General features: G+C 40.2%; 1 protein-coding gene across 11 annotated transcripts in view; it reads left to right on the top strand.

Annotated features, from left to right (window-relative positions):
- CDK14 (cyclin dependent kinase 14) overlaps positions 1–24,027 on the top strand; it is a 790,403-nt gene that overhangs the window by 178,228 nt on the left and 588,148 nt on the right. For 4 of the 11 annotated variants that reach the window (XR_012432704.1, XM_045387592.2, XM_005550269.4 and 1 more), the window contains exon 1: positions 16,858–17,139. The exons of the other annotated variants lie outside the window; for them this stretch is intronic. Coding sequence is in view for 1 of the 4 variants with exons in the window: in XM_005550269.4 (XP_005550326.1) it covers positions 17,049–17,139 (91 nt within the window). In the remaining 3 variants the exon portion in view is untranslated. Of the gene's footprint in view, positions 1–16,857; positions 17,140–24,027 lie in introns of those variants that run through there. 11 annotated transcript variants of the gene reach the window in all.

Here is a 24,027-nt window from a genome sequence, read left to right as displayed (position 1 = left end):
ACAGATGAAATTAAGATGAATACTATATTTAATTTAACTCACCACATCTAAACTATTATCATTTCACCGTAATGAATATAAACAATTGTTCATGAAATCTGTTACATTCTTTTGTTTGTACTAAGTCTTTGGGTTTATTTTTTTTTTCAGCTTTTATTTTTAGATTTAGGGGGTACAGTACTAAGTACTTGGAAATCTAGTGTGCATTTTACACTTCCAGCAAACCTCAATTCAGACAGGCCACATTTCACATGCTCAGTAGCCACATGACAGCACAATTCTAGAGAATAAAAGAAAGGGTGACGGTCACAAAACCTGAAGTCTGGGCTCTATTGCAAGCTAACATACTGTGAGTCACAGTTTGTCACTGGCCTGCTTAAAATCCTCCATGGGTTTCCTGTCACACCTATCACAATAGCTAACATCTTACCTGTAAGGCTGCACATGGAACAGCCCCTGCCTTCCTTACTGATTTCGTAGCCTGCTAATTTCCCCCTCATTCTGTCCCCATCCTAGGCCTTCTCCTTTGCTGAGTCCAGTTCATTCCTGTGTCAGGTTGGTGGCGCTTCCTCCTTCTTCAGCCTCAAATACATCTTCTCATGGCTCAAACTGTGACTTAATTCATTCTTTTTGCTGAAAAGTCATCTTATAAAGCCTTGCCTATGATCAGAAATAGCTCCTTCGCTAGCCACTCTCCAGCTACTTACCCTGCTTTCTTAATGTTTAATTAATTAACTTTTGAGATGAAGGCTTGCTCTGTCTCATAGGCTGGAGTGCAGTGGCGTGATTACAGCTCACTGCAACCTCTGCCTCCCAGGTTCAAGCAATTCTCCTGACTCAGCTTCCTGAGTAGCTGGGACTACAGGCACATATCACCATGCCTGGCTAATTTTTGTATTTTTAGTAGAGATGAGGTTTCATCTTGTTGGCAAGGCTGATCTCGAACTCCTGACCTCAAGTGATCTGCCCTCCTTGGCCTCCCAAAGTGCTTGGATTATAGGCATGAGCCACTATATACATATATATATAAACATATATATATATACACACATATATATATATTTAATTTGAGACAGGATCTTACTCTGTCGCCCAGGCCAGAGTGCAGTGGTAGGATCACAGCTCATTACAGCCTCAACCTACCGTGCGCAAGAGATCCTTCTGTCCCTGACCCCAGTAAATGGGACTACAGGCATGTGCCACCATGACTGGCTAATTTTTAATTTTTTGTAGAGACAAGGTCTTGCTATATTGCCCAGGTGGGTCTTGAACTCTTGGGCTCCAGCCATCTTCCTGCCTTGGCTGCCAAAGTGCTATGATTACAGGCATGAGCCACGGCTCCTAGCCTGAATTTTTGTTTGTTTGTTTACTATCATCTCCTCCACTGGAAAGTAAGTTTTATGAGGTCAGGGGCTTTGGTTTGGTTTATACACTGTTAGATTACCAGCACCTGGCACACAGTAGGCTTGCTGAATGGATGAGTCATTTTGGGCAGGTCATTTGGAGGGTGCAGTACAACATTTAGGAGCTTGCACTCTGAAGTGAGACTCCTTGAGTTTGTACTGTAGCCTGTCTGCTGACTAGCTCTGTTCCTTTGAGTAACTGCTTAACCTCTTGCAACCTCAGGTTCTTCATCTGAAAAATTGGGATGTTAATAATATCTACTTCATAGAGATGATGTTATTTTGAGGATTAAATAAGATAAACTAGGTCAGGTACTTAATACAGTATCTAGCTCATAATAAACTTGAGAAAAATTGCTATTATCTATTAAACAGAGATGAAAATGAATGCTTCTGCTTAGACATACTTCACCTACTCCAGTGCTCCATAGCCTTGGCTCTGGTCAAGGTTCCTAACAGATGTTCCTCGATGTGATCCATCCCTATCTCAGTTACCCTTTTGGCACCACTGGGTAGATTGAACGTTCTCCTCCCTGATTCCCACAGCACACAGACTTTCCTACTACTTTTCTGCCTGCCTCTGCTCATCCCCCTTTGCAGGCTCCTCATCCTCTTCCCTTTTTATATTTGTTCAGGCTCTGCCTTTGACACTGATTATTCTTTTCTTTTTCTTCAATTTTTCAATTCCATTAGTATACACATAACACAAAATTTACTATGTTTAAGTATATACAATTCAGCGGTATTAAATATTCATAATGTTGGGCAATCATCACCACCATCCATCTTTTTTTTTTTTTTTTGAGACGGAGTCTTGCTCTGTCGCCCAGGCTGGAGTGCAGTGGCCGGATCTCAGCTCACTGCAAGCTCCACCTCCCGGTTTTACGCCATTCTCCTGCCTCAGCCTCCCGAGTAGCTGGGACTACAGGCGCCCGCCACCTTGCCCGGCTGGTTTTTGTGTGTGTGTGTGTATTTTTTGTATTTTTTAGTAGAGACGGGATTTCACCGTGTTAGCCAGGATGGTCTCTATCTCCTGACCTCGCGATCCACCCGTCTCGGCCTCCCAAAGTGCTGGAATTACAGGCTTGAGCCACCGCGCCCGGCCACCACCATCCATCTTAATGACTCTTCTTCTTTTATAAAACTGAAACTCTGTGCCCATTAAACAATAACTCCCCATTTCCTCCTTGCTTCAACCCCTGGCAAGTACCATCCTACTGTCTGTGTCTATGATTTTGACTACTCTTAAATACCTCATGTAAATGGAATCATACAATATTTGTCTTTTTGTAATTGGCTTATTTTTCAATTAGCATAATGTAAAGGTTCATCCATGTTGTAACATGTGTCAGAATTTCCTTCCTTTTTAAGGTTGAGTAATATCCCATTGTGTGTCTACATCACACTTTGCTTAACCATTTATCTGTCAATAGGTACTTGAACTACTTCCACATTTTAGCCATTGTGAATAATGCTGTTATAAACATGGGTGTGCAAATATGTCTTTGAGACCCTATTTTCAATTCTTTTGGGCATATACCTAGCCACTGATTACTCTTTATACCTTCTACCTGAACAATCTCATCCACCCCCAGGCCTTCAATTGCTATTTCTTTTCTTTCTGCTTTTTTTTTTTTTTTTGGAGGGGGATGGATCTCGCTCTGTTGCCCAGGCTGGAGTGCAGTGGCATGATCTCAGCTCACTGCAATCTCTGCCTCCTGGGTTCAAGCTATTCTCCTGCCTCAGCCTGCTGAGTAGCTGGGATTACAGGTATGTGCCACCATGCCTGCCTAATTTTTGTATTTTTAGTAGAGACAGGATTTCACCATGTTGGCCAGGCTGGTCTCAAACTCCTGACCTCAGGTGATCTGCCCGCCTTGGCGTCCCTAAGTGCTGGAATTACAGGCATGAGCCACTGCGCCTGGCCTTCAATTGCCACTTCTATGCTGATAATTCTAAATCTACATCTCTAGTCCAGCTTTCCTGTGCTCCAGGCCCATGCCTGTGATGCCCTGACAGCCATTCTGCTTGGATATCCAATATTGAAATTATTCTATTTCCTCCAAACCTTCTCCCCTTCAGTATTTCTTGTCTAAATGAATGGCATCTCCATGCACCCATCGTCCAAACCAGAAAATGTAGTACTAATCTGTAGTCCTCCCTCTCCAATCCCACAATCCAATCAACCTCAAAGTACTCACACATCTACTTCTACATACTCCTATAGTCATACCTGAATTCAGGTCAATATCACTTCCTGTTTACCTTCCAGGGTACTGGTAACTAATAGCTTCCTAGAGACACCTCTGTATCCATTCTTTCCTCCCTCAAATTCTTTTCCATAAAGTAACTAGAATAATTTTAATAAAATGAAAATCTGATATCATTATCGGATGCTCAGAGCCTCATTGCTTAGAGCTTCAAGGTGATGGGTAGCTCTCCCTTGCCTTTAGGACAAAGTCAATGTTTTTAGTCATTTAATAGTTAGTTATACATATTTTAAGTTTTATACCCACACCTGTTACAAACAAACAAAACAGTGGCCCGACAACATACCCTCTCCCATATCACTGTCCACGATTTCTTATGGTTCAGTTCCCTAGGGGCAACCACTTCCAGCTATTCTACCCAATTCCTTTGAAATTATCTCCATATCTCTAAATAACGTATTTAAAGGGCTATTAAAGTTTTCTCTCAGTAACTTCTAACTTTAGAAGTGAAGATTTAATTTCACCAAACCCTATAGGTACCCATACACATGTACACCTTCCATTCCTTTTCTTCCCAACATGATCATGATTTAATAATATTGCATTCAGTATTTGCACTGATAGGACTTTCTACATATTTATTTCTGTATATTTTATTTATATCTGAGCCATATACTATGCTATGGAGCACTCTTCTTTTCTTGTACTGCTTTTCGTTTTTTTTTCTGGAGTTAATAACCCTCTTTTTCCTCCCCTGTAACTTCATTTTTGTGATGAAGATGCTGATTCCATTTTTGTTGTTTGACTGTTGATAGCTTTCTTCTTTTATCTTTTCTTTCCTTGTTTTTTTGAGACAAGGTCTCACTCTGTTGCCTAGGCTGGAGTGCAGTGGTGTGAAGACAGCTCACTGCAGCCTCAACCTCCTGGGCTCAAGCAATTCTCCTTGACCACAGGTGCCTGTCATGACACCAGGCTTGCTTTGTTTACTTATTTATTTGTTTGTTTGTTTATTTATTTATGAGAAGAGGTCTTGGCCATGTTGCCCAGGCTGCTCTTGAACTCTTGGGCTCAAGTGATTCTCCTGCCTTGGCTTCCCAAAATATTGGGATTATACGTATGAGCTACTATGCCTGGCCTGTTGACAGTTTTCAATTACTACCCCTTTTTCCTGTCTCCTCTACATCTCTGGGAATCAAGATTAAAAAAAACCTGTGTAGGCCCTTGCCTTTGAAATCCAATGAGAATGTAAAATGACACTCTGGCCCATTATAGGAGAATTTTCTTCCGTGCTAAGTCTACCCTTAAACCACAATAAAATCCCCAAACCACTTCCAGCCCTTTGCGCATCTTCTTTCCCTGTTAGGAATCCCCAATTACTGTACTAAATCTAGTTTATTCATATTCACTGGTAAGTGCATTGTGTCGTCTGTCTGGACACCTAAATAAATTTATGGGTGGGCAATCATGCCCATCTCTGTGCAGACTGATCAAAACAGCTTTCAGCTTTCCATGTTCTTATTAACATGTCTCCAAACTGTCCCCACCTCCAGTTTTGTAAATCTTCCCTCAACATGCTTTAAAAAATTTTTTAATTAAAATTCAGTCTTAAAGTTTTCTTTTTTGTCAACCTATCTTCACATTGATCAATGTGATTTAAAAACCAGTTGTTCTTTCAGTGTAATTTTCTTGATGAACTTTCTCCTAGAGTCTTCTGCCCTGCTCCAGTCCACCAGATTGGTTGACGTGCATCCATCTGCACTGTGGTCTTAGGTTCTCCCTCCATCATCATCCTGCCCTTCTCACGTATTGGAACCCTGTTACATGGATTCCATTTCCCCTTTTCTTGTTCTGGTTGAACAAATCTTCTGATGGCTTACTGAGAAGTGAAACTGGGAGGTGGCATTTTTGACCTTTCATATCTGAAAGCATTTATTCTCTGCTCTCCCACCCAATTAGTAATTTGGCTGAAAATAGAATTCTAGAGTAGAAATCACTCTCTTCTACTATTTTCTAGTATCCAGCGTTTCTGTTGAGAAGTCCAAAACCATTCTGATACTGGATTCTTTTTAGAATCCTGATTTTGTTTTCTGAAAGTTTTTCAAATAGTCTCTTGGTTCACAGGATTATGCAATTTCACAATGAAGTGTCTCAGTGTAGATTTATTTTCATTTGCTGTCTTGAGAACTTGATAGACCCTTTCAATTTGGCAAGTCGTTTTCCTTTATTAAAATAAATTTTCTTGAATTATTTCTTTGATAATTTCCTCTCTTCTATTTTCTTTGTTCTTGCTTTCTGTAAACTCCCATTATTCAGATATTGAACTTCCTGAACTAGTCTATACTTTCTCATCTTTTTTTCTCCAATTTCCTTCTCTTTATCTTTTTGTTTTACCTGCTGGGGAATTTCATCACCTTTAAATTTTAAAACTTTACCTGAAATTTTCTTTTATCTTATTTTTTATTTTTATTTTTTTTGAATGACTGAGTCTCACTATGTTACTGAGGCTAGAGTGCAGTGGTGTGATCACAGCTCACTGAAGCCTCAACCTCTAGGGCTCAAGCTATTCTACCGCCTCAGTCTCCTGAGTAGCTGGGACTACTGGTACACACCACCACACTTAGCTAATTTTAAAACAATTATTATTTGTGGAGACAAGGTCTTGCTATGTTACCCAAGCTGGTCTCGAACTGCTGGACTCAGTTATTTTCCTGCTTTGGCCTCCCAAAGTGCTTGGATTCCAGGTGTTTGCCACTGTGCCCAGCCTATAAAATTTCCTTTTAAACTATGATATTTTTAATATCCAGCAATTTATTTTTGGCCTTTGACTGTTACTTTTTAACAAAATTTGTAGTACCCAATTCTTGTTTAATGGCTGTAATATGTTACAATATTTCACTATCTTTTTTTGAAGATATTACTTTTTTTTCTTCTTCATAGTCTTTATTTCTTCCTAGCTGTTTTTCTATTAGTTTGTTTTGGCCTCTACTTTTCTTATTATATTCTATCAACTATTTGGAGATCCTTGGCTGCCTGCCCATATCTGGGAGAAAAGCACTGAAAAGTTTTTGGAAAGCTTGATTTATATGGTTCAGCCTGTCAACTGTGGTTTTCACTGCAGGATAATCTGTTGACCAGAACTACGTGAAGGAAGTGAGGAAAGATGGCTAGGGTCCTTGACATTCAGTTATAAATTTTCAGTAGGTTGCTTCTCAGCCTTGCCAATGGCTGGCTTAGGAATCAACTTTCTTGGGACTGACAACTGTAATTTTTCCAGTTTCCAAAATTGTGTTGCTGCTTTTTCCTCTTCCATTACCTGTGTGCTTATGGACTTATGCTTTTAAAAATTTCATTCGTCATAGTTTTGGTGAGTTTTCAGGAGGAACAGAAACTACCATGAATGTTGTCTGCCATTTCTAATAGGAATTAAAGCATACATACCTTTTACTGTGTAAGTATTAAAGTGTCTCCCTTTTGGCCCTTGCCAAATTTGCCCACCTCATCTGATGTCTGTTGTATACTCCAACTGCCTTTCAGATTCTTGAACCCGCTGTGTTCTGCCTTTGCCATCTGGCCTCCACAAATGTTGATCCCTCTGTAAAGAACTTCTGCTTGTTGGGTGACTACCTCTTTGGATCCTTCAGATCTCAGTTTAGGTGTGATTGCTCAGAGAGGATGTGTCTCACCCTCAAATTATGGTGAAATGTCCCTGCTGTGGCATTCAGTCTTTTCTCTATTTTAAAATGGGTCACGTTTTATTGTAAATGGTGGTTTTAACATCATTTTTGTTCACTAGTCTGTAAGCTTTGTGCAGGCAGGGATTATGACCATCCTCCATCTCATCCACTGCAGTATAACCAAATCTTAGCACAGTACCTGAGACATAGTAGGTGCTCAATATGTGTTTGATCAATAAACAAATGAAGACAAATAAGATTACTTTTTTACAATAAGGAAATACAGTACTGAAAATGGATCCTCCCAGTGCTTTCTGGTTAACTACATCATCTGTCCCTCTTTTCTTGGTTTGTAATTAAAAGGTGGCTGGCTCATGCCTGTAATCCCAGCACTTTGGGAGGCCGAGGCGGGCGGATCACGAGGTCAGGAAATCGAGACCACCCTGGCTAACACGGTGAAACCCCATCTCTACTAAAAATACAAAAAATTAGCTGGGCGTGGTGGCGGGCGCCTGTAGTCCCAGCTACTCAGGAGGCTGAGGCAGGAGAATGGCGTGAACCTGGAAGGCAGAGCTTGCAGTGAGCCAAGATTGCGCCACTGCACTCTGGCCTGGGTGACAGAGCGAGACTCCTTCTCAAAAAAAAAAATAAAATGAATAAAATAAAATAAAATAAAAACCAAATATACTTGATTAGGAGCCCCAAAATTGGGGAAATGAGATAACAACTCCTTAAATTTGTAGGTAGTAGGGCCAGGATAATTGTCCATCCCTAATTTACAGTCAAGGAAGCAGAGAATTGGTAATACTACACAGATTATGAGAGAAGATTCTAGAACTAAGAATTAATATCTTCTGCTTCTAGCCCTGCTTTTTCACCGTTCGAAACACACCTAGGATGTTTATCTCTCCAACTTGTCCTTCATGTTCTGTAGGTGCCTCCATGTTATCCTCTCTATCTGACTTTCATCAAATAACTACCATCATGTTGCTATTCCAGGAAGTGAATCATTGGTTCTCACTTGATGGGGGCAGTGCAATAATCATCTTAGAGTCTTTTTCAATCTACACATGGCTCTTCCTTCTCCTGCCTTTCTGGTCCCTGCCTAGAATGTCCTAGAGCAGTCCTTTAAATGTGTACCCTAATAACTTTGGTATGACTGTCTTCATAGGTAACGAATGTTGGTTTAAATATTAATTATGACTAAGTTGTATTTTATTAATGCTACCGACATTAGTACTTTTCTTTTCTCAGATGTGGAGGTGGTGGTATAATGTGAATCAAATACCAGCTTCAGAACTTTTTAAATTTATCTTTTAATTTTTAGTTTTTACTCACAACATGGCTGCTTACTTATAGACAGCTTTAGAACTTGATTGACCTGCTGACCTGCCACTCACCAGCTGAGTTGGTTTGTTCCATTTTACCTTTTTATTTTGAAAATTTAAAAACCTAGAGAAAGTTAAAAAAAATGCAATGGAAACTGTATATTCCTCACCTACATTCACCAATTTTTATCATTTTTGTCACTACCCTCTCCCGTGTGTGTGTACATATGCATATATACATATGGAGATAGATCTATATGTATGCATATGTTGCTATTAAATCATTTGAACATAATTTTTGTTGTTGAGCCATTTAAAAATAATTTGTATATATCATGACATTTTATCCATAAATACCTGTCACACCTAAGAAAATTAACTTGAATCCAACATCAAATACACTGTCAATATTTTAATTTCGAATCTTCTCAAATGTATTTTACAGCTGTGTGTTATGAAATACTGTGCGGTTTCACATTATTTTTTAATTCAGGAGTCAGATAAAGTTTGTGCATTACTTGTGGTTGCTATGTCTCTTTAATATAGAACAATACCCTTGCCTTGTTTTGCTTTGTTTTTCATGAACAAACATGAATATTGATACCCTTTCAAAAGCCCTGATCAATAATCTTCTAGAAGTTCCCACATTCTGGACCTGTGTGATTGTTGAACATTTTTGGCAAGAATACAACATAGGTGGTGTGGGTACCTCTTGTTGCCTTACATTAGGAAGCACATGGCATTCAGGATGTCCCCTATTGGTGAGTCTATGTTTGATCACTTGGGCAAGGGCGTAACAGCCAACCAATCCATTGTGAATGTAATCTGTAGAGGGTTACATTGTAGAGGATTATTACTGCTATGGTTTGGATGTTTATGTTCCCCCTAAATTCATACATTGAAATCTAACCTCCAATGTGATAATATCAAGAGGTGGGGACTTTTGCAGGTGATTAGATCATGAGAGTGGGGCCCTCATGAATGGGATTAGTGCCTTGATGAAAGAGGCCCCAGGAAGCTTGTTTGGCCCCTTCTACCATGTGAGAACAAAGCAAGAAGGCACCATCTATGAGAAATGGGTCGTTACCAGACACTGGATCTGCTTACACCTTGATTTGGACTTCCCAGCCTCCAGAACTGTGAGAAATAAACATTTGTTGTTTATAAAACATATAGTTTATGGTATTTTTGCTAAAGCAGCTCAGACAGACTAAGAAAATTACCATGTGGGTATTCTTTTTTTTTTTTTTTTTTTTGAGACAGAGTCTTCCTCTGTTGCCCAGGCTGGAGTACAGTGGCACAATCGTGGCTCACTGCAACCTCTGTCTCTGGGGTTCAAGCAATTCTCCTGCCTCAGTCTCCCAAGTAGCTGAGAATACAAGCATACACCACCATATCCAGCTCATTTTTGTATTTTTGGCAGAGACAGGGTTTCACCATGTTGGCCAGGCTGGTCTTGAACTCCTGACCTCAAATGATCCCACCCACCTCAGCCTCCCAAGGTGCTGGGATTACAGGCATGAGCCACCATGCCTGGCTGATATTCTTTACTCAACAAAAATATATCCAGTGATTTATTTGCCTCAATCAATTATTACATCGGGGTTGCAAAATCGTGACTTTCTAATTCTGCTGTAACTTTGACACTTACTCAGCTGAGTAGTGTTTCTCATTTTTTATTTTTCAGAGAAAGGGTCTCACTCTATTGCCCAGACTGGAGTGCAGTGGTGTGATCACAGCTCATGTAGCCTCAACGTGCTGGACTAAAGCCATCCTCCCACCTCAGGCTCAGGAACAGCTGGGACTACAGGTGCATGCCACCACACCTGGCTAATTTTTAAATTTTTTTGTACAGATGGGGTCTCCCTATGTTGCCCAGGGCTGGTCTCGAATTCCTGGGCTCAAGCAATCCTCCTGCCTAGGCCTCCCAAAGTGCTGAGATTACAGGTGTGAGCCACTGTGCCTGGTCAGCTGTGTAGTTTTAGGAAATTAATTTGATTTCAGGCCAGGCGTGGAGGCTCATGCCTGTAATCCCAGCACTTTGGGAGGCTGAAGTGGGTGGACTGCTTGAGGTCAGGAGTCTTAGACCAGCCTGACCAACATGGTGAAATCCGTCTCTACTAAAAAATACCAAAAATTAGGCGGGTGGTGGCGGGCGCCTGTAATCCCAGCTACTGGGGAGGCTGAGGCAGGAGAATCGCTTGAATCCAGGGTGGAGGTTGCAGTGAGCTGAGATCCCGCCACTGCACTCCAGCCTGGGTGACAAAGTGAGAATCTGTCTCAAAAAAAAAAAAAATTAATTTGATTTCAATGAATGTTAGTTTTTTCACCTGTAAAACAGGATAATAAAAGACAACTCATAGGGTGATGGTGAAAGTGGAAGCAATGTCTTCAACTGCCTAGTATGTAGCAATGACTCCACAAATGATAGTTTAAAAATGTTTATTTAGATCACTTACAAACACCAATTAGAGAGGAACCCTTTTTCCAAAGTCAGTTGTACATCTTTCAATACCACACTTTTTAATTTCTTTCCTATAACGTAGGAAAAAGCAAAATACAGTGTTGTAATTTAAAAGTTTGGATGTATTTATTAACCTGAGTATGGCCACTTTCTTAAACTCTCTTTGCTTCAGAATAGTTCCTTTTTATACAATAAGGACAATCGTGATTATACCCAAAGTATATCAAAAGAAAAAGAAGTGACCACCATCATGCGATAAAAATGCTTTATAAAAGGAAACTTTTTGGCAAACAAGTGTGTGTCACTCTAGAACTGGAACCTGTGTAATGATCTTGGGCATACTTTTGGCATTTCTAGGCCCATTTTCTTGTGTAACCTCGTGATAATAATAATGCCTCTTGGGGTAGTATAAGATAAAATGAGATCATTAATTCATAGCCTATTATAAAACCATAAGTTATGATAGTAACATTTTATAATTACAAATATTGAATTATTTTAGCTAGAGAATGTCATATGTGCAATGATGCTATCGATATGACTTCTATAGATACTTTTTCTTTTTGGTTTGTAAGTGCTTGATTAGAATAGACATGTGAATGCAGATGAACTGTCAAAAGGCCTGGGAGGAAAGACTAGGATGTTTTTGATAGAAAAGGTGCATTTCTGAACTTAATTGCCCTTAACAGGACTTGTCTGGACCACACAAAAGCCATAAAGTTTTAGTTCACTAAGGTATTAATTTCTGTCCACTTTCACATCCATGTCCAGGGTTCAATTACAGGGCTGGTCTCGGAAGTTTCGTTTTGATGGATACAACATGATACATTGAAATTGATGCCATTCATGGGGACCTATAGTTAATGGCACATCTGTAACACAAATACAAGTAATACCAAAAATCATTATTAAGTGAACTGTATCTTAGAAATGGTGGTAGATGTTTTCTCATATAAACGTCTATAGTACAAGTTATGTAACAATAAAAAACATGAATGATATGCAATATAATATTTAAGCATGGTTTAATGGGAGAGGGGAACTTACCAGTTTTTATTGCATGCTTTGACCCTGGTAGTTTTCCTTCTTCAAACCTATTCTGAGCTAATTTATGTTTAACATCATTTAGATGTTTTTACAACTTCTTTGTCCTTATAGTCATTGGCAAGTAGATCAATTTACTTATGTCCCTCGGTCTCTTGAGATGTAGGATGAAAAAATGCACAATTACCTATAAACTAAACAAATGTAGGTCTCATTCTTGAACAAGCCTAGAGGTTTTGTGTCAGCAGACAGTGATTTCTGTAAACCTGAAAAGGATCTGAATTAGGAAGGAGTAGGCAATGGATGGGTGATGGAACAAGGAGGAGAGATGAAGGAAGTCTTCATTGACCTGAGTTGTGAATACGCTGGTTTCTGGAACCTTCCATTTTACTCCCATTTCTGATTTCAATTTGCTCTTTGTCAAAGAAAAAAAAAAAAAGGAATCCTTAAGTTTGGATACTGGTCAATAGTTGGAACATAAGAGTTGGTGACAAGAGTTTTAGAGTCAATGTGCCAATTTCACTGATAAGTCACTGAGAACTTTGTACAAGTCATTTAACCTTGTGTTACTTCAGTTCCTGATGTGTTCAAAAAGGATACTTTTGATCTTAAAACTAGTTAAATAGGTTGACTATTTAGAGTTCTAAGAGGATATTTATTTATGTAAATGTCTACCACTTTAATAATTACACTCTGGCAGTATGTCTTAATCTTTAACTATCTATGCTTTGGCTAAATTTTAAAACTTTACATTATAAACATATCTTTTTTAAACTTCATTTTCCAACTATTCTTCACGTCCTTGGTATCCTTGTTTCATGGATTTCTTTTCTCTCAGAATATTTTAAAAACTGTTTCAGATCAATAAGTCTGCTTTTGCTGGTATTTTGGATTCTAATCAAATCTTTTATATTTTATCTTACTTGAATTAGGATTCTTTCCCTTATAATCTACTGCCAGCATATTAGCCTGATATTTTTCTTGTATGGAAAATATCTACATTTTATTTTACAGTAAAAGCATAATGTATATGTAATGTGACTAGAAATGATGTATCTTAAATTTCACATAACTTTTGTCAACGAATCCTTGTCTATCTTATTTGTGTATGACTTACTCTTCATGTATATATATATATCTATAGTATATAAGATGGAAGAGGGAAAATTTCATCATTACATTTTATTTATCTATTAGAGATAGCGTCTTGCTGTGTTGCCCAGGCTTGTCTTAAACTCCTGGGCTCAAGAGATCCTCCCACTTTAGCCACCTGAGTAGCTGGGACTGTAGGTATGGGCCATTGCTTCTGGCTCACCATTAAATTTAGAATTAGAATTTTGCAGCTATGAATGGACCTAGAGGTTATCTAGTTCAAGCCCCTCATTTTAAATATAAGAAAATGGGTAAATCACTTACTTGTCTAAGGCTACAAAGCACTTAGTGATAGACAGTAGGGACTAGAACTCATCAGTCCTGGGTCCCCAGCCACTGTTGTTACTACTGAACTCCTAATACACTTGTATCCTTTAATTGGTGAATTTGGTTAAGGTCAACACATGTTGGGTTCAGCCTCTAGATAAGCTTATCTCTTTGTACTTGAACACTGCACCTTTAATTCAGGCCATCCAAAACTATAACCTTGTAAATCAGAAGCTGAGATGGAGAACTGGCACAGATCCATTCTCCTACTGAAAAAACATATGCTCCACAGATGCTGGATAGTCATCTTTGTTTCCAAGGACAACACATCACTTCTCAGTGATAACAATCCATTCTATATTTATTTGACAAACATTAATTTACATTCTGTATGCAACAGGCGCTATGTGTTTCATATCTTAGGGTCCCTGAACTTACACTGTTAAGATGAAGGCAAATGTGAAACAAATAATAGAAAGAGTTGAATCTATAAGTATACATATCTTAAAAGTATGAAATTAAAAATGTCCTTCTTTGCATTGCAGTTTCTTGCAAAATTTGCCCTTTTAAAACATAATCACGAAAGGGAGCAAGATGAGCATATAATGAAAAGTTGGTTACTCATAATTGCCAAGCTTTATTTGGCCCATGCTTAACAGGTGTTTCTCCTGCCAGGTATACTGTTGTAACTACAGGAAGTTGTTTTGGAGTTGGGAGAGCTGAAGTTTCAAAGTGGGATAGGGAAAAGGAATATATTCATTATGTTTATATTAGTATTTTTGTTACTATAAAAGTAAAGCATTCTTGGATAAAACATTCAAACTATACTTAAAGGTATAAATTGCAAAGGGAAAAGTTATCTCTATTCTGGATATACAATCAACAGTTTTCTGTTCTTTTTTCCAGGAATATTCTATGCATATAGAAACACATAGATGTGTATATGTTTTTTCCACAAATGGTTTAAAATACTAAACATGCTTTTCCCCACACTTAGCCTTTACATATTCACACATCAGTACACACTGATCTTATTTAAGAAAATTGGTGCATACTTTTGTATGCTTTTACCATAATTTAAGAAGAAGCTGACTACTTTTTTAAAGTCAGAAATACTGGAAAGGGGACGGGCATGGTGCTGCACGCCTGTAATCCCAGAACTTTGGGAGGTCAAGGCGGGCGGGTTGCTTGATCTCAGGAGTTGGAGACCAGTTTGGGTAACACGATGAAACCCCTTTTCTACAAAAAACACAAAAATTAGCCAGGCATGGTGGTGCGCACCCGTAGTCCCAGCTATTTAGGAGGCTGAGGTCGGAGGATGGCTTGAGCCCAGGAGCGGGTTGCAGTGAGCCAAAATCGCGCCACCGCACTCCAGCCTGGGCGACAGACCCTGTCTCGAAAAAATTAAAAAAAAAAAATACTGGGAAGGTAAAAAAATATATATTTAACATATTATATATTTGAAACAGCCATTGTCACAGTGGATAACAGTCACAGGTGTATAATAGTGAAAGTTCGTTAAATTAATCTTTCTTCGTATTTGTTGACTCGTACAACCTATTAGTGTTTTGATTGGTTGAATTTGTCTTTTCATTCATAACTGCTGAAAACTTTCTACCTAACTAACCTGAGGAAGTGGTAAAAGTCAAACTTTTTTCCGGTATGAGGCCACCCTTGGTGCTGTCTGTAATTATCTAGATATGGCAGCCAGGATCCAACAGCTTTGCGTTTTAACTCATATGGACTTTCCTGGCGAATTCCTTGCCCCCCTCTGCTCCCCACTTAGCTTGACTTCCTGTCTTTTATCATCCGCAATCTATCAAGATCCTACAATGTGCTCAGTGTAGGGCAGAACAAATCACTGTTTTACCTCACAATTTAAGGAAGGCAGAGGGCTAGTTTTTAAGATAAAAAATCTTTTAACAAAATATAAACTCCCCAATTTCCTTCAAACCAAACAGCATTGTCACACCCTCACAAGCTCTTATTACTTACACAGCCAGATGACTCAAGATTACTAACGTTTCTATTCATAAGGAGTTTGCTGGCCCCAAATCAACACAATCAAGCCCTCCCCCACCTTCCTTCTCTCTCCCCTGAGAGACTGACGTTTGGAACTCACGCCGCACCAGGTTTTTTCAGAATGAAGACGATGTGTGTTGCTGCTGGAACTCTTTGTCCTGGGATTTTATAAACACCTCCCCCACTCCTTTTTAAAGTTCTGTTTTTGAGGTGGGGAAAAAGAAGTCGGAATCTGTTTAGCCTCTAAATCTCCCAATTCAGAAATATATTCTAAGAATTTAATAGAAAAAGACCAAGGGCTGTATCTGCTATTTACTGCAGAACCGGGTATTCCTATCAGAAATCTCCTACATGTGTCACCAAGATCAGAGACAAGGAGGGAAACAGCATGATCCCTGCCTTCTGGAGGGTTACAGTTGAAGCTTCCGCTGCTTCTGCACTTGACCTCAAAACAAACAAAAAACCCACCGCAAACAACAACAAAAAAATCTGGGCCCACCTTTCCCCTTGGATCTTCCACTTGACAGCTTTCTCGGCCAAAAATAAGGCACCCTACATCTGAATGCATCACTAAGGCCTTACCGCACCCAGTCCAGGAGGCAGTCCTTGCAGCTGCCCTCCACCCAACTCCGCTCTTTTTCACACGCGCTCGTGGAAGGAGAAAACCACTTAAACAACTGGACTCGGCCCGTTTCCTTTCGGTAGCCTCCCCATAGCCCAAGACGCTGTCCCCAGACGCTGCCCGCTCCCACCCCGGCCCCTTCGTGATCCTCCGGCGCGCGGGCGGGGCGGGGGAGGAGGCGGGGGCGGCCGGGAGGGGGCGCGGCCGGGACGGGGCGCCGCCGGGGTGCGAGGCAGACGCAGAGGGCCGCGGAGGACGCGGGAGGCTAGCAGGGAGCCGAGGTCGTGCTAGGTTCCCGCGCCCGGGGGCCTTCGTCGAGGGAGAGGCGTGGCGGCGGCAGCAGGAGGACTGCAGGAGAGGTGGGGCTGGTGGTTCCGCGCCGCGGCTCCTTCTGCCCAGCGCCCGCAACTCTGGGCTCAGAACTTCTCCTGCCGGCCCATTCGCCCTCGCCCCGCGCACTGGGCGCCAGGCGACTCCCGCACCTTGTCCCCGGCCCGCCCCCGCCTCCTCCTTCGGCCGCACCACTCCCCCTGCCGGCCGCGCTTCTCTCCGTTACAAAGGAGGGAAAATGAGCCGGGCGGCGGCGGCGCGGCGCGGGGCCACCACGGCGGCGGCGAGCGCGGCCGCCCCCGGCACCACGTAAACCGCCCCCGCCCGCCCAGCCGCGGCCCAGGCCGGAGCGGAGCCTGCTGCCCGCCGCCTGCTTGCTGCTCGCCTCCCTAGCCCTGCGCGTCGCCTCCCGGCCGGCCGAGGAGGTGGAAGAGGAGGAGGCGCCGCTTTCCCCGCGGCGCGCGCCCTCGCCGTTGTCTGAGCTGTGGTCTGGACCAGTTTAGGGAAGTTGCCGGGGCCCGGCGTCGCCCAGATGTGCGACTTCATTGAGCCGCAGCCAGCCGAAAAGATCGGCAAGATGAAGAAGTTGCGGAGAACTTTGTCGGAGAGTTTCAGCCGCATTGGTGAGTAGCGCGCTGCCCCCGGCACCCCCACCGCCCGGTCCCCTCGGCCCGCGCCCTGGCACCAGCCATGCAGCTGCCAGCGGGGCTGGCGTGGGGTGCGTTGCGAGCGGGGGTCGAGGGCACAGTGCTAGGGACCCCGGGGAGGGCGAGGACGCAAAGGAAAGAGATCCCTCTCCCTCAGGATCTGGGGGTTCATTTGTAGTCTCTCTCAAGCCTACAATATGGGTTCCCCCCTCCTCCGCCACTAGTGCTCGCCCTTTCGCGCGCGTGGGGGACGGACGAGGGAACCCCTTGGCTCCCACCGCGCCAGGGGTTGCGCGGCTGCTTGGGCCACTTGTTATTTTTTGCGCACAGACTTTGATATTGGGCGTTTAGTCAGTAATTTAGCTTTGGAAATTGGTGAAACGTTAGACTGTGCCCTGGTATTGTTTAACATATTCATCCTGAAGGGAAGTGGGACAGTTACCTTGGGACCTATTGTTCGGTACTTCGGGTCCTGGAAAGCGAGATTTGGGTGTTCAGTCTCGAGGTCTCAGAATCTTCCCGCGACTGGAGAGAAATGCGCGCTGTGGAGTTGTCTGGACATTTAGGAATGTCTCCGGAACTTGTTCCATTTACTAGAGCTCATGGGCTATTGTCTTTAAACCAACCAACCAACTGACCAACAGTGTTTAGGACAGTGAGGAATAAATGCATGTCACAGGTTGTAATAGGGTGACAGCAGTGTCACGTGGAATGGGTTTGTTAGATTTTGAGTATGGGGCATAGAAAACCCCTTTTAACCTGAAGAGGTAGCTGCCCCCCCCCCCCACTGTCACAACTTTCACTGATACACGTAACTACCCTGAGCAAGAGAATGCTATAGCCACAAAAAATAATCCCTGCGAGTCCCTAGGAAGCTGCCTAGTCTTTGTTTCACTTGTTTAAAATGTCGTCCATGTTAACAAAGGTGTTAATGGAAATTAAGCATAAAGGTACGTAGTTCCTTAAAATAAAACCCTGGGATGCACATGAGTGTTACAGATATTCTTCCACCCATTCATTGTGAGATATACAAACTTTCTTCAAGTGAGAGAGTGCAATGGATCGAAATGTAGCCAAGTGTTTTTTGTTTTTTGTTTTTTTTGGTCTTTCAACTTAAAATTTTGTGTTGGTATGCAAAATATTTCCCAAGATGACTGTAAAGTTATGGTATGAAACCAATCTTTAGTTTTATTTATTGCATGTATTGGATATTAATTTCACTCTTCAGAGTTGGAGATACATATGGAGAGTCCCTGCATTCATATGAAGTTTGAAGCCAAGAAGAGTGTGAGAGAGGGAAATGTTGAGTCGTGTGCATTATTAACGAGGATGTTTCAGCCCTGACCCAAACCTTCACAGACGCGGGTTCTGGAGTCCATTAAGCCCTGTTTTAAAACACATTAACTATATGTTTACTAATGCTAATGATTCTGTTGGAGCCCCTCCAGTTTTGTGTTAAATAATTCATTGCAATTGAGTCTCAGTAAGAAACCAAGGACATTAATATAAAAGTTCCTTATGTTTAAATAATTTCAAGGTTTTGATCAACAATCAGTAAAATTTGGATTAAGTACAATACTGGCAAATGGGGGTATTATAGTTAATTGGATTTTCTAGCTTACTGAGATTTAGTGATGTGAAACTCCTTTTGAATCCAACTCTTGTTAAAATGTCTTCTAAGATCTGGTGGATTTTATATCCTCCCTTTAGGACACAGAATACAGTGCAGTGAGCACAGCTGATTATTTCTTGTATTGATGGAAGGTATGATTCTGAATTGCAGATCTCATTGTGCAATACTGTAAAAGTAGATACTGAAGTGATTATAGTTGTATACCAAGCCAAGGACATTCATTAAAAGTAGCATTACAGAAACAAAATCTGTATTTTCTTATTTTCTTGGTGTTTTATATTGTATTTGCAAAATTAAAACCAGTGGACTCATTCTGATTATCTAAGGATTTTTAAGGTGCTAGAGGTGGTTGAGTTGAGGGCTTACTGTGGGATTATATAGTGCATGAGTTAAGAATGTGGGCTGTGTGTCACACAGACTGGGTGTTTCCGGTGTTGCCATGCCTAGCCGAGGTCCCTCAACTTCTCTCAGCTTCAGTTTTTCATGTATAACTCAGTTTTGTTGTTGGCTTTAGTGAAATAATGCATACCATGTCCTGTGTGGCACATTAAATAAAGACTCAGTAAACGTTCAGGATATATTATCATTGTTTTTGTTATTATTAGGGATTCCATCATACTGACTTAACTGATCTTATAGATAGAAAGCAAGAGAAGAGGGAAGTGGCCATTGACTTTGTAGTGTAGCCAGCCTTAAAACAGCATGTGGTTTTGAGTTAGGCAGGCCTGGATTTGAACTTGGTTTTCCCTGCTTGCTCTGTGCCTTTGGCAGCCAGTGGAATTTCTCTAAAGCCCAGAGTCCTCATCTGTAAATATTCATATAAGTTGAATATATGTGAAGACTAAAACGGATAAAATACATGAAAAATCTAGTGCAGTATCTATCACAAGATGAAGGTCATACCGTAGGCTGTCGTTATTCCTTCCAATTTCTGTTTATACCCCATCATCCTCCTTTCTTCACTGGTACTTCAAGAGGAGATCAAAGAGCGAATGGTTTATTCTTGTTGAATAATCCACACTGCAACATACTCATTCTCCTTAACCAATCTAAGATGGCTTTTGAAATAGACATACTGACTTTATTTTGCTGCTTTAGTATGATCCAAAAGTGTAGCTTGTTGTATGGTGAAATGTACAATATTATTGTTTAGCTGAAAGAAATTATTAATCAGTCATTTATTGAAAATGAGGAAATGTTTGAAAGTATCTGATATCCGATCAGTGTTTATCATTAATAATAATAATTCTGAATACATAAAGCAATGCTAATGTTTAATTTGTTTACACATCAGAGATCATGCTGAGTTTGTCACTGTCCACCCCAAATACAGCTGATCTGAGATTACTATATTATAAAACACATTGGCTTTCAAGCCATAGCACTCTAATTTACGATATCTGCCAGGGAATGACTGTGATATAGTTATGGTTCTTTTATAAGATGGGTGTAATTGAATTTTAAAGGAACCCATCAATTTCGGTAGTATTTATGGTTTTCTACTAAATAGTGTCAATATGGTCACCTATTTAGGAATTACTACAGTTGTCTCACACTTTTTTTTTTTTTTAAATTTAGGCTAACAAAGACAAATGGGAACTTAATTATTGAATAGTTTAAGTATATTAAGGTTCATTTCCTCTTTTCTTTCTTGTTTCTTTTTTATTTTTGAATGTTAGCCTAGAAGAAGAAAGGCTTTATGTAATATCCGGTTTATTATTAAGGTCAAACTGACATTTTTTCGTACTTATTTGAATAAATTTCTTCATACTTATTTGGACTATCTCCTAGAGAAAGGAAGTTTATACTCTGCGATATTTGAGATGAACCCCGTGTATACTATTTCTTTAAAGGATATGGTTTGTGAGGGAACTAAATAAAAAGAAGAGGCTGTGATTACACTGAACTTTGGGGTTTGTTACCTTGTGCTGTAAGTGTGTAATTCTAGAGTCCAGTTGTCATTTGATGAATTCATTATGTCAGAAAAGAGAAATGTAAGGTTAAATGTTCAGACACAAAATTTAACTATTGTACCATATTTTCCCCAATGCAATTTCAAAATATTTTAATTTGAAAACTACAAAATAGAATTTATATCTATGATCTTTTAAGAGAGAACCAATGTATCATTTTCATACACCAAAACTTAAGTGTGTCTCAAAAGATACTCTCCTTTTGCCATTGAGGTAGGGCTCATTAATTCAACAAATAATTACTGAGTAACTCCTTTCCACTGTAGACATTGTTCTGACAGTCAGATTGGCTGACCAATGTGGCTGATCGCTGTCCTCAAGGATTTTAAGGGAAAACAGGCCAATGAATAGGCATTTACAATACAAAGTAACAAATTCTGCCATGAAGATTAGCAAAATTTGCTGTTGGAGAACACAGGAGGAGCGCCACTTTCATCTAAGTGAAATCATGAGAAGCTTTCTAGAGGAAGCAATGTGTGAGCAGAAGACTGAATAGAATATCTGCTGATCTGAAATATTTTGATATGCCCCTTGGCTATTCCAGAATTGTGTAATATGCCTGTTACTCCATGAAATCCTTCAAGATAATTGTGGATTTACATTTACATGAATGACTACGGCCATCAGGGAATGTAATCAATAATGAGATGTTGTATTCTTGTTTGGGTCAGAATTTACTTATCAGTGACCTGATGAATATCTGGCAAACACATCTTAAGTTGGTGTTTATTGTCACTGTTAACTGCTGTTCAGGACAAGGACTCAGTATTTAGAAGAAACCGTGTAAGGTGTGAATGTAGCAGCGAATGACTTCAGTGAAGTAATGGTGTTCTGTGGTAACCTTGAGCTTGAGAGTATTGTGCAGATGAGAGAATCTGGCTTCCTATTCTTTATGTCATAGCAAATACACTTGCAGTTTCTTCTGTTTTCTCCTCTTGGTACCTCCAGACCCCGCCTCTTTGTCCAGAATGTTGGAGAATTGTCAGGACTAGGAGATAAGAAGGAAATAGTCCAGTCTCGCTGTTCAAGACAGTTTAGTTTTCTGCTGTCTTCATTTCTCAACTTGAGGGTCTTCATTCCATATTTACATTTCCCTAAGGGATAGTATCTTGTTTTTTGGCAGCAGAGGAACAGGGTCTCACTCTGTCGCCCAGACTGGAGTGCAGTGGCGCAATCTTGGCTCACTGCAACCTCTGCCTCCCAGGCTCATGTGATCCTCCCACCTCAGCCTCCCGAATAGCTGGAACCACAGGGCACCACCTCAATGCCTGGCTCATTTTATGTATGTATGTATGTATGTGTGTATGTATGTATTTGGTATTGTTTTTGTAGAGACGGGGTTTCCCCCTGTTGCCCAGGCTGATCTCAAACTCCTGAGCTCAGGCGATCCATCCGCCTCAGCCTTCCAAAGTGCTGGGATTACAGGCGTGAGCCACTGCACCTGGTGGGTTGGTATCAACTGTAGTTAAAAAGAACCACTGGATGCTTTGCTTAAGAAAACACATGGCTAAATTTCCAGAACTTTTATAAGGTCCAAAATAAAGACAGTATATTTAAAAGTTTGTGCCGTGAATTACAAGTTTACTGCTGTAGCTTTGCATCTTGCATGGCAACCACATAGTGCGTGTGTTCCATTAATCTTTGTTAAATGAGCTAGGTATGAGGCTGTATGGTAATTTGCTTATGTTGGACTTTGTATGTGAAATCAATGGGCTATTAATTTCTTATTCCAAAGAATTTTGTTTTTCAGATGGAGCAACTTGTCTATATTTAGAATTACATTACTAATGTTTTGTAAAGGACTCATTAGTCAAGTATGTTAATTAAAGGACACGCCTTGGGTTGAGGGAGTAGACAGTATAGTAATATTGTTGACTGGTATTTATACAGAGCCTTGTAGCTTAGAAGTTAAATTCTAGTGAAAACGCAGTCATTAGAAGTTAGCTGGGATCTTAATATGGTTCTTTCAAAACAGATTATTTTAGATTTAATGTAGGTTATTTTAGATTTAATGTAGGTTAAGTTAAATACATAATTAAAACATGTGCAGGTAATTGAATGCAAGATAAGCCATTCACAACAAAGGACTGTCTTTTTATTTTCCATTCACTTTCAGAAGAAATGGTTATCCAATAAAGAAAGATTAGTTTATTAGGCAAAAGGGAAAAATAAGAAACTTTTAGAAACGTTTTATTTCCCTCAGCCTACCTGCATCCATCCCTTAATTCACCACAGTCACATTCTTGAAAACACAAATATATGAAACAGAGAAAATAACCTTTTCACGAGTGTTAGAGTATGTATCCTAAGCTTTTCTATGATAGCTTCAGTTTAGGCACATTACTTTTCTCAGAGCTTAATTGCCAGAATAATTTGCTTTTCATTGCTTTTGTCAGAACAAAGCTTTCCAAGTAATAGCTACCCAAGTGCTTCTATCCAGACTAAATCAGGTTTAAAGCAGCAAACACCTATGCACAGTTCTGTAAATTTGAAACATTTCTCCAGCTAGTAAGATAAATTAGCTATTTAATGCATTCTTCTTAATATGAAACATTCTAAGTAATTGTAAAATGTAAGGAACTAGATGTTTGCCAACTGTAGGTGAAATTCTTCTCTTTCTATGTTGGGTGAAAAAATTCCAGTTCTAAAGCTATGGACAGTCATACTTATATGATAGTGGTCCCACAAGATTATAATACTGTATTTTTACTGTACATTTTTCTATATTTAGATACACAAATACTTGCCATTGTGTTACGGTTGCCTACAGTTTTCAGTACAGTAACATGCTGTATAGGTTTGTAGCCTAGGAGTAATAGGCTATACCATATAGCCTAGGTATGTAGTAGGTGATACCATCTAGGTTTGTATAAGTACACTCTGTGACATTTGCACAATGAAATTGCCTAACGGTGCATTTCTCAGAATGTATCCCAGTTGTTAAGTGACACATGACCATATTTAAAATAAATCTGAAGTATTTGCTGGTTCCTATAAAATATTCTGAATGTATATTCATTTGAAATACTTTGTTATGAAATTTATCATGTTGAAATGTTTAAATTATGTCTCTCACTCTGCAATGCTTATTTTAACAGGCTTAGTCTTTCATCAACATACCTACTCTTTACTCAGTATGAAAGTGTCATTCAGGGCTCTATGCAAAGTAGGTGTCATCCTAACAATTGGTGATATCTTCTCAAAACCCAGGAGTTTAAGGGGAAATTTCTTCAAGATTACTTTGTGATTCTTTTATAC

The sequence above is a fragment of the Macaca fascicularis genome, chromosome 3, assembly GCF_037993035.2.
Source record: "Macaca fascicularis isolate 582-1 chromosome 3, T2T-MFA8v1.1".
NCBI classification, from domain to species: Eukaryota; Metazoa; Chordata; class Mammalia; order Primates; family Cercopithecidae; genus Macaca; species Macaca fascicularis.
Note: the sequence above shows the minus strand (reverse complement) of the source record. Positions and strands in the feature narration are given on the sequence as shown.